This window comes from Eubalaena glacialis, chromosome 4, assembly GCF_028564815.1.
Source record: "Eubalaena glacialis isolate mEubGla1 chromosome 4, mEubGla1.1.hap2.+ XY, whole genome shotgun sequence".
Lineage (NCBI taxonomy): Eukaryota > Metazoa > Chordata > Mammalia > Artiodactyla > Balaenidae > Eubalaena > Eubalaena glacialis.
Window position 1 is genome coordinate 38,350,403 of NC_083719.1, and position 15,002 is coordinate 38,365,404.

The 15,002-nt window shown below is 36.0% G+C and overlaps 1 protein-coding gene and 1 pseudogene across 1 annotated transcript in view; both read right to left on the minus strand.

The window, feature by feature from the left end:
• Positions 1–1,016: 1,016 nt before the first annotated feature.
• LOC133089674 (peroxiredoxin-4-like) lies at positions 1,017–1,838 on the minus strand (annotated as a pseudogene).
• A 9,609-nt stretch (positions 1,839–11,447) lies between these two features.
• Positions 11,448–15,002, minus strand: part of EMB (embigin) — a 48,486-nt gene continuing 44,931 nt past the window's right edge. Inside the window, exons 7-9 of the mRNA XM_061187771.1 lie at positions 14,536–14,569; positions 12,168–12,222; positions 11,448–11,581 (exon numbers count right to left, since the gene is read on the minus strand). Of these exons, the coding sequence (XP_061043754.1) occupies positions 11,564–11,581; positions 12,168–12,222; positions 14,536–14,569 (107 nt within the window). The 3' untranslated portion in view covers positions 11,448–11,563. The remainder of the gene's footprint in view (positions 11,582–12,167; positions 12,223–14,535; positions 14,570–15,002) is intronic.

A 15,002-nucleotide genomic window follows, 5' to 3' on the forward strand; every position in this document is an offset into this window, starting at 1 on the left:
CAACCTTGCCTTTAAAAGTGCTTTGCTGCAACCATTCAAGGAGTTCGGGGCTTTTTGGACACAAGCCACCTGTCTTCTTGTATGGCTCTGTAATAAACATTTCTCTGTTCCAAACTCTGACCTTTCATGTTTCAGTTTGTTTGTCCTCACTGTGTGTGGGGCACAAGAACTTGTATTTGGTAACAGTGTTGTTATTTTATATACTTGCCATTTTTTCTGTCTAGTTGTTCTGTCAGTTGAGAGAAGGATGTTGCAGTCTCCAACTATAATTGTGGGTTTGTCTATTCTTTCAGTTTTATTAGTTTTGCTTCACATATTTTGCAACTCTGTTGCTTGGTCTACATTTGCTTGGTGGGTTGATTCTTTTACCATTATGAATTGTCCTTTTCTGTTAATGGTAATTATCTTTGCTCTGACGCCACTTCATTGGATAGTAATAGTCTCCACTCCTATTTCCTTTTGATTAAAGTTTACATGGCATATATTTCCATCCTTTTACTTTACTGTTTTATCATTCTTTTTTCTTTTTCTTTCATTCCTGTGGGTTACTAGAACATTTTTTTACATTCCATTTTGATTTATCTATAATAGCTTTGTATATCTTTGTTAGTGGTTTCTCTAGGTATCATAATGCATAACTTATTACAATTTACTGATGTAGACATTTTACCAGTTTGAGTGTAGAAACTTTATCTTCTTTTATGTCCCTTTACACTCCCATTTTTTATGTAAGTATATTGAATATTTCCTTTACATTTACATTATACTGACAACCAGATCAGACAATTTTGTAATTTTTGCTTTAACAGTCAAAAATAATAGAGAAAATCAAGAGAAGAAAGTCTATTGTATTCATTGATATTTTTATTCTTTTCCATTGTTATTTCTCTCTTCATGATGTTCCAAAATTTCTTCTTTTATAATTGCTTTCTCTTCAGAGAACTTTTTTTTTTTTGGTAATAAAACAGTGAACTTTATTGAGAAGTTTCAAGCATCAAGACCTGAGGAAGTATTTTTTAGTTCAGTTTATCAGAATACTTCAGTTTTCCAGCTGGATCTGGGATTACTGTTTCACCACCAGGTTTCCAGCCACCAGGGCAGACTTCTCCATGTTTATCGGTGTACAGGAATGCTTGAGCCAAACGCAGCGTCTCATCCACAAATCTACTCCCAGGAAGGTCATTCAGAGTAATCTGTCTTAGGATTCCTTTGTCATCAGTAATGAAGAGACCTCTAAGAGTGTGGCCCGAGCCTTCCAGATATACGCTATAGTCCTTTGAGATCTGATGGTTCAAATCTGAAAGAAGTGGAATCCTTATTGGCCCAAGTCCTCCTTGTCTTCAAGGGGTATTAATCCAGGCCAAATGGGTAAACTGTGAATCGACAGAGCATGCTACCACTTCAGTGTTTATGGATCTGAATTCCTCAGTTCTATTACCAAAGAATAACTGATTTCAGTTGGACACACAAAAGTGATATCAAGTGGGTAGAAGAAAAAAAAACATGTATTTCCCACAATAATCAGTTAACTTTCAGCTGCTTAAATTCTCCATTTATCACAGCTGTTCTTTCCCAATAAGGTGCTGGCTTGGAAATCTTGGCTTTGCTGAGGTGCAGGGAGTGGTTGGCAACCAAAACCTGGGACGCCTCCCCACCAGGTACACTTGTCTACATGCATAGAAGTGGCACTCCTCTTCGTGGGTTGGGGGCCTCTCCTCCACCGCCAAGCCCCACAGAGCTTTGGCCGGCAGCAGGAACAGCAGCAGCGGCAGCAGTAGTAGCTTTCGGCTCCAGCCAGGGGCCGAAGTGGTTGCTGGTAGCCGCTGCGGCGCCTCCATGACCACGCGAGGGCAGTGGCACGTCCCTTGGCTCGAGCGCCACTTCTCCTGCCACCAGGCAGCTACAACCGTGCACCCAATGCCCACGCGAGCCGAAGCACGGCATTGCGAGACCTGCCTCGCCTCCTCATTCCCCCGTCCCCCGGGCTCCCCACCCGGCCACGTAGGTGTGAGCCCCACCTGCTCACCCCCTGCAGAGAACTTTCTTTAGCCATTCTTTTAGGGTAGGTCTGATGGTGACAAAGTTTTTTAGTTGTCCCTCATTGAGAATGTCTTGATTTCTGCTTCATTATTGAAGGATCATTTCACCAGATATAGAACTTTGGATTTACAGTACTTTGAGCATTTGAAAAATGCTGTGACTCTTCTTTCTGTCCTTCATGGTTTTTGATAAGAAATCCACTGTCATTCAGTTTGTTTTTGTCCCAACAGATAAGATGTTTCTGTATTGCTGCTTTCAAGATTATTTATTTTTAGTTTTCACAACATGGATTACAGTGTGTCTTGGCATAGATTTCTTTGGGTTTATGGTTTGTTATTTGCACAGCTTCTTGAATCTGTAGGTTTATGTCACTTGCCAAATTTGGGGAAAGTTTCAGCCATTATTTATTTCTCGGAGTACTTCTTCAGTGCTGCCATTTCCCTTCTCCTTCTGGGACTCCAGTAACACAAATGTTTATCTTTTGTTGTTATCCCACAGGTCCCTAAGGCTCTGTCATGTTTTTTAGTCTAGATGATCTATGTTGTAGATTGGGCAATTTGTATTGTTGTCTTGAGTATGACTGATTTATTCTTCTATCATCTCCATCCTGCTGTTGAGCTTATCTATTGAGTTTTTAAAAAAATTTCAGTTATTGTATTTTTCAGTTCTAAAATTTCTATTTGGGTCTTCCTTATATCTTCTATTTATTTTCTGATACTTTCTATTTATTTGCTTTTTTTTCCATTTGTTCATAAATGCTCACTGAAGCATTTTGATGATGGCTGTTTTAAAATCATCATCAGATAATTCTGTTTTCATCATGGTATTGGCATCTCTTAATTATTTTTTCTTATTCAGAGAGACATTTTCATGATTTATGGTAAAACGAGTGAGGTTTTTATCGAAACCTGGATACTTTAGGTATTGTGAGACACTTTGGTGGGAAAAGGGGTACTTCACCTGGTTACTGTCAGGTAGACTTGGAAATCCAAGTTCTTTTGCCTCCACATTGACATCCAGGGAAGGAGGGGTACCTTGTCCCTCTAGGATGGAAGTGGGAATTCAGCCTTCCACTAGGAGTGGGAGAGGTGCCTCATTACCACCAGGTGGGTGAAAAGTCTCAGCTCCCCACTCAACTTTTGCTGCTGGTTGTGCATGGGGGAGCCACAGTGGTGGTGTTTGGCTGGAGAAGAATAGTTTTTATCTAAATGTCTTTCTGCCTCACTAGATTTTTCCTTTCCTGGTTCTTTGGCCAAAGAGAGGAGAGCTTTCTGTACCTGAACCCATTGGTTTTTCCAGGCTGTTGTCTTCTCTAGCACCTAGAATCAGGAATCTCATTGGTGTGTCATAACTTGTTTCCCAAAGTTCCTAGTTGATCTGCATTCTTGTCCTCACTTTTCAGAATATTTTACTGTAAATATTAAATATTTACTTATTTAATAAGGCACAAGATTGTTAGCTATACTTGGATGAAGGAATAGAGGAAAATATGTCAACTACGTCTTTCCAGACATGGATCTCCCCAATGATTTCTTTTTTTTTTAATCTAGTGACTGCCCAAATACAATTACTCACTCCTTTTAAATTGGCCTCATATGCTTTACAACACAAACACTTCTTTATTAGCCATTCATCATTTTAATATATATATTTAATTATTTCAATTAAAGTAAGAGTCAAGTATAATACATAGTGAAATATGCTATTATTCTCCCTAATGTGTTTTTCTTTTTACCTTGACTGACTGGCAGGATCATTAAAATGCTCTGTTTGGAATATTGATTCTCTTTTGTGGCAGTAGACATTTGTATAGAATACAAATTTTGAAATATTTTGTAACTGTTTTTGCTAAACCAGTTGAAAATGACACTGCAATGTTGGGGGAAAAAAATCACCCAGGACAACAAGCAAATATGTTCTATACATTAATTTCATTTTAAATGTCCATTTTTGTCAAGGCCACAGTTGTCTTTTAAATTTTCTAAACATATCTTGGTATGTTTTGAAAATTCCTTTCTAACTTCCTATTTGATGTGTCAAAATACAGAATCCCAGCTGTAGGCAGTTTTTCTTGTTGGACTTGAGAAGCATGAATTGTTTTACAAAACTTGAATTTCCTGTGTGTATAATCAAAATAAAAAATAAAAAAGTCAGTTTTCTATTATCTAGTGCCTTTAAATTCACATTTAAGTGATTATTAAAAATTAAAAATTTAAAATACATTTTATAATACTTAAATTTTTAATTCAGAGTACATTTTATTGAATTTAAATACATATTAGGGATATCCTTTGAGTTAATGCAACAAAAACATTTTTAAACATTCTAATACAAACATTTTCTGTGCTGTTTACATAATACAGAAAGGCATTAATGAGAATTTAGACACACATGCTAAAAAAACCATTACAACTACTAGGAAATATGTCATAATAAATCCATGGTCCTTGACTTAAAAAAAAAAAAAAAGTAAAGTTTATGGTCAAATTTCTATCTTAAGAGACACAAAAGCAGTTCATGTCATCATATTTTGTGATATTTTTAAACGATTACATAGCATTATAGTTAATTATATATGTAATAAGTCTAATATTTTCATTTGTTTATCAAATAAACTTTAGAAAAATAAGAATTTGTGCTAATTATTTTCTGAAGTAAATTACAAATTAAATAGCAAAATCAATTTTTATAAGCAAAAGTTCTTAATAGATAACATACCAAAATAATATATAGACTTTAACCAATACCCTAAACAAGTTTCACTAGCATTCTCCTATTTGGGACATGAGAAATAATGAAATATAAATGTTACAGGTTAATCATGTGATTAAAAGTAATTTTGACAATGTTAGTCATGAGTGATGTTCACTGATTTCAGAAGTAGATTTTATTATAAGGGCATAATCAGGCATTCCTGATTTATTGAGAATTACATAGATATTATCATTATGACATGTTAATCATGAAGGTAAGCAAGTCCAAAGAATTGTCTAGTTCACTTCACAGGCTATCAAAAACAGGACTTTCTTTCCCAGCTTCTCTTACAACTTGTGAATCACATTTTCAAATGCTGATACACTTTAATCATACTACTTTTGAAAAGTAATAAATCTTTAAGCTTACTAAATTGTCTCATTATAGGCACATCTCTATAGTGAGACTCACCTGGCATTTGCTAAAGATAGGTCGTTCCTTGGAGGTAAATTTCAAAGTGTTTATTACTCAAAATTGCAGATATTACTGCTGTGCCTAGGCTAGATCATCCATAAAGTACTTAGCTCCTACCTACAGGCTAAAAATGTGACTTACAGTCTGTTTTCTGTTTGTCCTGGTAAAATTACAAATAGCACTTTATTTCATTCTCAGTGTTTGGATGATAAATTTTATGGTCACACTAGTTATTGAGAAAACAATGAAGACTCTCAAAACAAACAGAAGTATATTGATTCCCCAGGACCACTGCAGGGACACAAGTATGCCACAGAATAGGTTCTATAAGCCTTAAGAATAAAATTATGGAACTTATGATTTAACTGACCATCGAAAGGAGTGAAATTTTTTTAAAAAAAAGACAGTTAATAGATAATAGCCTCATTTTTCTAAGAAGCACCTAAGTAGCAGGCCAAAGCTGTTCAACGTAGTTAAACCTAGACTCTTGAGGAGGACTCCTTGGATTTCAATCCCAGATCCAAATACCTAATCTCTCAAGCTTTAGTGACCTCATCTATAAAAAAGTAGTTAATAGTTTCTATAGTATAAGATGATGTGGAAATTAAATGAGATAACACATTTCAAAGTATTTAGCACAGTATCTGTCACATGCTAAGCATTCAACGAATGTGTTTATTACTATTTAATAATATGATATACCCTCAATAAAGAACTCAACTGATAAACTGAGCATGTAACTGACCTTTCAGGTATACTGCAAATACATTCCTAAATATCACGTGAAAGAAATGCACGTAGATAGTTCCAGTTTTCTTTTTATCTATGCTAGAGAAGATAAATTCAGTTAATTAATCAAAATCAAAGTAGATATTACATAAATACGTATAATTTAAGATTCCAAAATAATTGAGTCGTTCATCTATTTTTCAGTCATTCAATAAATATAAATTCAGAGAAAGCTATAATAGGTCAGTGTGCCTTTTAATTAATACTGGAACACACACTTGAACTTGCTGCCACCTAAACATGCTAACAGGAAGCAAGTCCCTAACTCACTGCATAACTTGTTCAGTTAGAGAAGATTCATTTTCTATAAAGAAGTAGATATTCAGTAAATAATTTGCATAAATCTATTTAAATGCCTCAAAGATGAAAACCCAGGGAATAAGTGAGCAGAACTGACATTCTTTTTCTTTTGATGAATTTAATTAATGACAGACTTTCAGTGACCAAAACTAACCAACGAAAGCTTTCTAAAAAATATATTTAATACAGATTTTGAATTGGATTCTGAGATATTCTGAGGTACTCTTGAGGTATTGGCAGGGAGGAGGAAAGAGAAAGTTAGTGAAGTGGACACTAATATCTACAGTACCATGCAAAGAACTACAATTACTAAAATTCTTTATGTATATAAAGTCAATACACTATCTTATTAAAATAAAGGATAAAAATAAGTTTAACATTTGCACTGCCTATGAAAAATAAAGGACAATAGGAACTTTTTTTTTAAGTTTTTTTGATGTGGACCATTTTTAAAGTCTTTATTGAATTTGTTACAATATTGCTTCTGTTTTATGTTTTGGTTTTTTGGCTGGGAGGCATATGGGATCTTAGCTTCCTGACCAGGGATCAAACCTGCACCCCCTGCATTGGAAGGCAAAGTCTTAACCACTGGACCGCCAGGGAAGTCCCAATAGGAACTTAGATAAGTTGAAAGCAACATACCCTGTATAATAGTTTAGGAATCAGAACTCCCTTTGCTCATTAGATTATTACACATTATTAAAATCTGACAGGACTTTTTATTCTATTACTACTGTTTTTCAAAGAAGTAGAAGCAAACAGTGAATTTTAAAGGCTTGTTCATCTCTGTTAAAATATTTTGTTTCAATTCTTTTTTTTTTTTAACATCTTTATTGGAGTATAATTGCTTTACAATGGTGTGTTAGTTTCTGCTTTATAACAAAGTGATTCAGTTATACATATACATATGTTCCCATATCTCTTCCCTCTTGCATCTCCCTCCCTCCCACCCTCCCTATCCCACCCCTCTAGGTGGTCACAAAGCACCAAGCTGATCTCCCTGTGCTATGCGGCTGCTTCACACTAGCTATCTATTTTACATTTGGTAGTGTATATATGTCCATGCCACTCTCTCACCCTGTCACATCTTACCCTTCCCCCTCCCCATATCCTCAAGTCCATTCTCTAGTAGGTCTGTGTCTTTATTCCCGTCTTGCCACTAGGTTCTTCATGACCTTTTTTTTTTTCCCCCTTAGATTCCATATATATGTGTTAGCATACTGTATTTGTTTTTCTCTTTCTGACTTACTTCACTCTGTATGACAGACTCTAACTCCATCCACCTCATTACAAATACCTCCATTTCATTTCTTTTTGTGGCTGAGTAATATTCCATTGTATATATGTGCCACATCTTCTTTATCCATTCATCCGATGATGGACACTTAGGTTGCTTCCATGTCCTGGCTATTGTAAATAGAGCTGCAATGAACATTTTGGTACATGACTCTTTTTGAATTATGGTTTTCTCAGGGTATATGCCCAGTAGTGGGATTGCTGGGTCGTATGGTAGTTCTATTTTTAGTTTTTTAAGGAACCTCCATACTGTTCTCCATAGTGGCTGTATCAATTTACATTCCCACCAACAGTGCAAGAGTGTTCCCTTTTCTCCACACCCTCTCCAGCATTTACTGTTTCTAGATTTTTTGATGATGGCCATTCTGACCGGTGTGAGATGACATCTCATTGTGGTTTTTTTTTTTTTATTTTTTAATTTTTTTAAAGATTTATTTATTTATTTATTGATTGATTGCTATGTTGGGTCTTCGTTTCTGTGCTAGGGCTTTCTGTAGTTGCGGCAAGCGGGGGCCACTCTTCATCGCGGTACGCAGGCCTCTCTTTTTGCAGAGCACAGGCTCCAGGCGCGCAGGCTCGGTAGTTGTGGCTCATGGGCTTAGTTGCTCCGCGGCATGTGGGATCCTCCCAGACCAGGACGCGAACCCGTGTCCCCTGCATTAGCAGGCAGACTCTCAACCACTGCGCCACCAGGGAAGCCCTCATTGTAGTTTTGATTTGCATTTCTCTAATGATTAATGATGTTGAGCATTCTTTCATGTGTTTGTTGGCAATCTGTATATCTTCTTTGGAGAAATGTCTGTTTAGGTCTTCTGCCCATTTTTGGATTGGGTTGTATGTTTTTTTGTTATTGAGCTGCATGAGCTGCTTGTAAATCTTGGAGATTAATCTGTTTCAATTCTGATGTCACAATTTAGATTGTTCTTCTAAAAATAAGTGTAAATGTATGAAATTTGATGTTTACCTGTACATTTATCCATGAACCACACACTTCATGGCATCTCCAATGTACCCTCTCTGTGGGAGGTACGGGATACAGAAATAAAAGCAGAATCCAGGAAGGAGACATATAAGTACATATTTATAATACAGGGTAGTAAGCACAAAGAAACGTGGAGTTATTTGAGCTCATAAGATGGCACATACTCAGCTGGGTGTGAGGGATCTGCCAGGACGTAACATCAGATTAAAGTCTTGAAAGCTAAACTTGAGTTCATCAAAAGGGAGGAGCACAGGGGGCAGCATTCTGGACAGACTCTATGTCAAGGCTAAATCAAGACAGTGGGAAAGGATTCGCAATTTGGAAAACTGCAATATTAAGATATGGCAAAGGTGAGCCTGTAGAGCTTTGTCATGGAAGCTGCCACATTAAGCTACATAGTGAGATTTGTGTTTCAGAAATATGGCCCAGCAGCAATGCAAAAAATGACTAACCGAAGATGAGACTGAGGTAGGAAAATCAAGACCTTAGCTGTTGCAGCTGGTGAGCATGGGGCAGGGGAAGCAGTGGGTGGATTAATGAGCTATTAAAAAGGCCAAAGGAATAGAGATTCATGACTAATAAACATTAGTTAATAGAGGAGAAAACAGCACAATGAGCTCTAGGTTTTGGCCTGCGTAACTAGATGCTGAGAAAAAAGGGAAAGACTGCAAAGAAGATTTACATTAGAGCATAAACTGAATATGAAAATATCTGGGAATTTTAAGACATCATTAAATCTACTTATTATGCTGCAAAACTCTGTTAGCTAGAAAGATTGATAGACTTTCCCAAGGTGTCTAATATATAAACGTGGAGTAGTTTTCCTACTTCAGCTTTTCTGCTTGCTTAGTATTTTCAGTTGGTCATTTCAATTTACAGTTGGTCATTTTTAGTTAATCCATTCATCTCCGTGAGGGTAGTTAATGGAAGCATTCCATTTTTAACCTAACAGTGGTGGAATAATTTTCTGGAAGTTCTCCAGAGAGACTCTGAAAAGGCAAAATTCAGCTTTAATTTTCTGAGTACCTTTTCTGCTTAAAGTTACTGAATTGAATTGTCTTTGCTAGGAAAAATAGCAAGCATTAACATTTAAAAATTCAATTTACTACATAAATATTTCAGATTATTTTACATTGGAGAAGCAATTTTTCTTGCTTGAGAACCATTTTGTGGTGGCAAAAGAGAAGAATGCATACTGCATATGAGCTACAAATTGGGGATCTGTATATGTCCAGTCACAAATACATTGTTTTGAATTGGACTTAGTCAAATAGCAGGTCTGAATAATTTTTCACTGAATTCAAATTGTTTAGATTAATTAAGTGAACTGCTTGGTTGTCTGCCATCATATAGATACCACCCAAGATCATTTTATCAAATTAATAATTGATTAAACCAAAACAAATGTCTGGCTTATTGCTCTAAAACAAGAATAAGATGAAACCTGCCATTACTTAAATGATGTAGTCTGTTCAGCAAAACTTGTGTCGATAGTTAACATGCTTTACACAAAACACTGCTGCAACAAAATGAGTAGCTTCCAAATGACACTTTATGTGTATTATTTATACTAGTAATATTTTTAACATTAGTTAAAATGCCATATAAAGTATAATTTTTCACTACCTGAATTTTATTATAATTTTCTCAGCCAGAACATCATATAAATGTCTAAAAAGTATTTTTTTCAAATAATTGAACTCCTCTTTTCAAGCTTTAATCCCCTAGTCACCAAGATCATGGGTTCTTTGCCCCCGTCCCAAACCCTTCCCTCTTTGCCTGTGATTGTTCTGAACGCTGCTGCACTGTGAGCAGGGGGACAGTGGACTCATCAGCACCAAGGACCCCCAGCAGGTTTCACATCACTGTCTTCAGCCTAACCTAGTGTCCTGCCATATGATGTTAATGGTACATTCAAAACCATTAGCAACTTTCCATGTCTGTTCAGATTTCATTGGACTTATAGTGACTTTCATAAAATAGTTCAGTTATATATGCAATAGAAACAAAGTATTCTATTTTTAAAGAAAAGTCTAAGTTACTGGCAGCAACACAGAACTACTTTAGTACTTCTTGATTTCAGACAAAGGCATTAGTATTATAAACCACTAATAATGCATTTTTAGATATTTAGCCAGGCATGGATACCAGGAAACCATGAAGCACGGAAGCATGCTTTAGCAGTGCTACATCCCGTCTGTGTGAACCTGTACCCTACAACATCAACACCAGCTGTCACTTAAGAAATCCAAAACCCATAGCTTTAAAAACATGTTCTCCAGAAAGACTAAAAATCACTTTAGCCTGGTGTGGGAAAACAGTGGCGATGAGTGGAATGAGATTGGGAAATCTGCTTTTGTGGTGATGGAGATTTGGGGCAAGTGTATGGTTTTATTTTCTTGCCTTAAACCAATATTTTTGTAGGAAAAGTATGTTTTTCTTATGGAGATTGTAGAGTAACCATCATTAACAAAGGTAGAAAGTACTAATTTCCCCTTGAGGACACTTTTTTTCAATATGACTGAAGGATGAACTTTACATGAAAATTATTACAAATACTTCTACACCTAGTAAACATGATTGGGGAAAAAACCTTTTTAAGACAAATGGCAAAGGGTTTGTCTTTATGAATTCTTTGGTCATAAACAGGTCTTGAGTGACATTCGCTCTGTGTACTATTTGGTTTTGCTGGTGTCTGTTCTGTGTGTCCCTTGAGGACTAGAATGAAATTAATTGTCCTGGGTTACAGCTCATAGAACATACTTAATACAATTTACCTTGCTTTAATGTAAAATAATAACAGAATGAAAATATATCTTTAGATCTGAAATAGCATATATTATTTACAAAGCTACTGCTGAGCATCTTGCATAAACTTTTCATCCTTTTAAAAATAAAAATTCACGTGTTCTTAACAGGAAGCAGAAACAAAGCTGAAATCCAAACTCTTTGACATCTTCCTGTGACTCTTGACATGATGTTTCTCATTCACTGGCCCACAGATTCCTGAGTTACATAAAGCATAATGAAACATAATTAGCATAACCTGGTTATTCTATAATAACTTATTATCACTTTAGCAAAGGAAAAATGTCTGGGAAGAGGTGATCCAAACTACTGCCAAAACCAACAGTTCCTATTCTAAATACTCAAGGAAAAAAATGTTTATGAAGTGTGAAAATTTTGATTCTAATCAGTGAAGAAAATAAGCTAATATTGATTCATTCATAGCACCAAGTATATGGGAATATGTGAGAATAAAATAAGAGAATCCAGAAAAACTGAGAGAGAAAAAAAATAAGACCACATAAAAAGTTGTAAAAGAAACTAGCCTGTGGTGACAAAAGAAAAAATATATATCTGCAGTGTAATAGATTCACTTTTAGATTGGTTGTTACATGTTCTCTGGTGGAAAAAAGATGATTATTTTTGTGTAACTATGTATATCCTCCTATAATATTGTTTAAAAAAGCATATCCAAGCACATAGTGAATGACTAGGTCTTTTTAAAACTAAAAAGTGTAGATGGATTAATAGCCTATGCATATTGAATTTTAGCTTTTATTTGGAATATCATTTGGAAGCAACTTACATTTTTTCTGTGCCTGGGGGTATTATTTTCTATACCATTGCTATCATCTGATTTCCTGTAGAGAAAACAAGAAAGAAAATTACTAGATGTTTACATTGCATAAAACTAAGTCAGTACACCATCTATGTCATGGCCATCAGGTTAAAATTTAAAAGGTCAGTACAGACAGAATTTATTCTTCCTAAAAATGTTTTACTCATAGTGTTGATTTTATTTGTATGCCATTGCTTGGAGCAGAACTGCTGCCACAGATGACAGTGACAGAGGCCTGTTTCTTTTATGCAGAGGGAGAATTGCTTCTCCCCAGGCATGAGTGGAGGCTTGGGTATATAGCCTAACTTATATGTTGCTTTGACACATGCAAGATAATAGCCAATCAGGAGCTCAGCCAGTATGTGCGATACAGGTGCTATAATTCAACATGTTTATTACATTGAATTGGAGGTTAAACATGGTTCTTTATCTACCCAATGTGTATCAGAGTAAGACCACAATGTGGGCTCCAGATTCTTAAGGAAGACTAAACTAGGTTACAAGGGTATATAATAAATACCCTTCTAGATGTTATTGGCAGGCTTGAGCTCATTAAACTAGTACCACCAGATAATAAATTCAACCACCTAATCAGCTGTCTCAAAATTTGGGGGATGGGGCAGGTAGGTTAAATATTGTGTGAAATTGTGTGGGTTAAATATCTGGGTGGATCAGATAAATGCTGTTTGAAATGACTAGCTTGTTTTGATGTTATATGCTTATTTAGTACTGTACTATTTTTAAAAGTCATTTTCACCAAGAAATTCTATGAATCGCTGGTATCTAAACACATATATAAGCATCAAATATAAAATGTATTGATAAACAGTATTCTCTGTAAAGAAAAATTTATCTCCTAAACTAAAAATTCTAAAAACAGCATTGGTGAAAAGTTGCTCTAAACGAGTACAAGTGCCCTTGATACTTGATTTAAATCTAAAGATACTGAAATAACCTAAAGATGAGAAATGTGACTGCAAGGGACTGGATAGAAACACTGGGGAGGCTGAGCTGGGAGAACAAAAGAATCCAGGCAAGGGAGTAATTGTTTCAAATATCTGCATGACGGTCATGTTTTTTATATGACTCTGAGTATAAGAAAGGTAATCAATACATGGGAACCAGAAAGATAAAGTGTTCAAATCAATACAAACAAGATGTCCAAGTTCTCCGGAAAGAGGTTCAAATTCCTTCCAACCATGAGAGTCTCTGATTCTAAGACAACACTTTTTTCCTATCTGGGGTTATGGAACTCCTGATATAATTATTTTATGCTCTTAATTTAGAAGTTCATATCCTGTTGATTTAAGTTACCTGCCATGTGTGAACTGAGTAAAAAAATAACTATTTGAATAATGTCTACGAATATCTGCATGACAGCTGTCCGCCCCACTCCTGCTTTTTAACCGTGGCTATAGCACTCACACCTCAGAGCCCCTGTTGACTGAAAAAGATAAACTTCAGGTGTCATTTTGGGTTGGTAATAGCTGCTCAGCCCTCCCATTTCCTAGGTTTCTTTCGGCTCCTTTAATCTGGTCTCATTTTCTTGGTCCCCAGCCCTTGGCTGTGTTACTTGGACTTTAAGCACCTCTCTCACTGGGCTCCACTGTCAGTTCTCTGGCTTGGTGAATCCAGTAACTCCCACGTTCACCAAACCAAATGATATCCCTGGTAATTTTCTTCCTAGTTCTCCTCATGCTCAGCTCAACTCTAAACAAAGGAGACTGTAACAGAAATATGGCACAATTTGTGTTCCTTCAAAAATAATGACACACAATTCTAGCCCAGTGATTTTCAACACTGAATTCTGAGAATCAGAATCAGTGATAGCCACTTTAAAGAAATACAGATGCCCAGGCACCAATTCCAGAGGTTCTGATCCGAGATATCCAGTTAGGTCTGAGTAACTGTAATTTTAAGGACCATCCTAAGTGATCAAAAATATAGCCAGGGTTGAGAATCATTGCTTTACACAAATAATACTTCCTTATGGTTCTTGAGTGCCTCCTGTGCATCAAAGCCTATGCTAAGGATTTTTACACATAGAAAGTCATTTAATCCAGAAACCTTATGTGGTAAGTAATATCATTAAACCCATTTTGTTGAAGAGAAAACTGAAGCACAGAGAGGTGAAAGTAAGTGGTGGAGGGGGATTCTGTTGCATGCAGGTAAATGCCAAATGCCATTTTTCACCACAACATGGACATGTACAGAAAATAACACACACGTTATATACTCTTGTACTTTTTTCCTCTAACTGCAAACATTTTATTTAATTTCATATTTATCTGTATTTTACGCAAGTGAAAATTAATCTATAAAAAATAATACTTACAGCTGTTCAATTTGTTCAAATTCCTTCCCATCATCTGTGTAACAAAAGAAGAATTTAACTGTTAAGATTGGTTTATTATTCTTACAAAGCATATATGCTCAATTCTACTTTCCCCTGAATTCAACATCCCCTGACTGCCTGTGCTGTTTTCCCGCTCTGGAATGAGAGAGATGGGCCCCATCAGACAGCTGCCCCTCCATCATGTCCACTCCTTCCCTGCTCTCCCGACTTGCGAAATCGCCTGCAGTTTTGATCAGGCATAGTCTGGTGCCTGGGATCATCAAAAACAGAACTGACTGATTTGTAATGATTTAAGTTATGAAAAATTTAGTACAAGATCAGGAAAAAATACAGAATGTAAGATAAATTTTCTTAGGGGACCATTGGTTTCTCAGTCTGTTATCCATCAGGCACAGGATATGAAAACAGAAAGCTGGCAGGCAATGTCTTTTATGAGAATTTCAGAA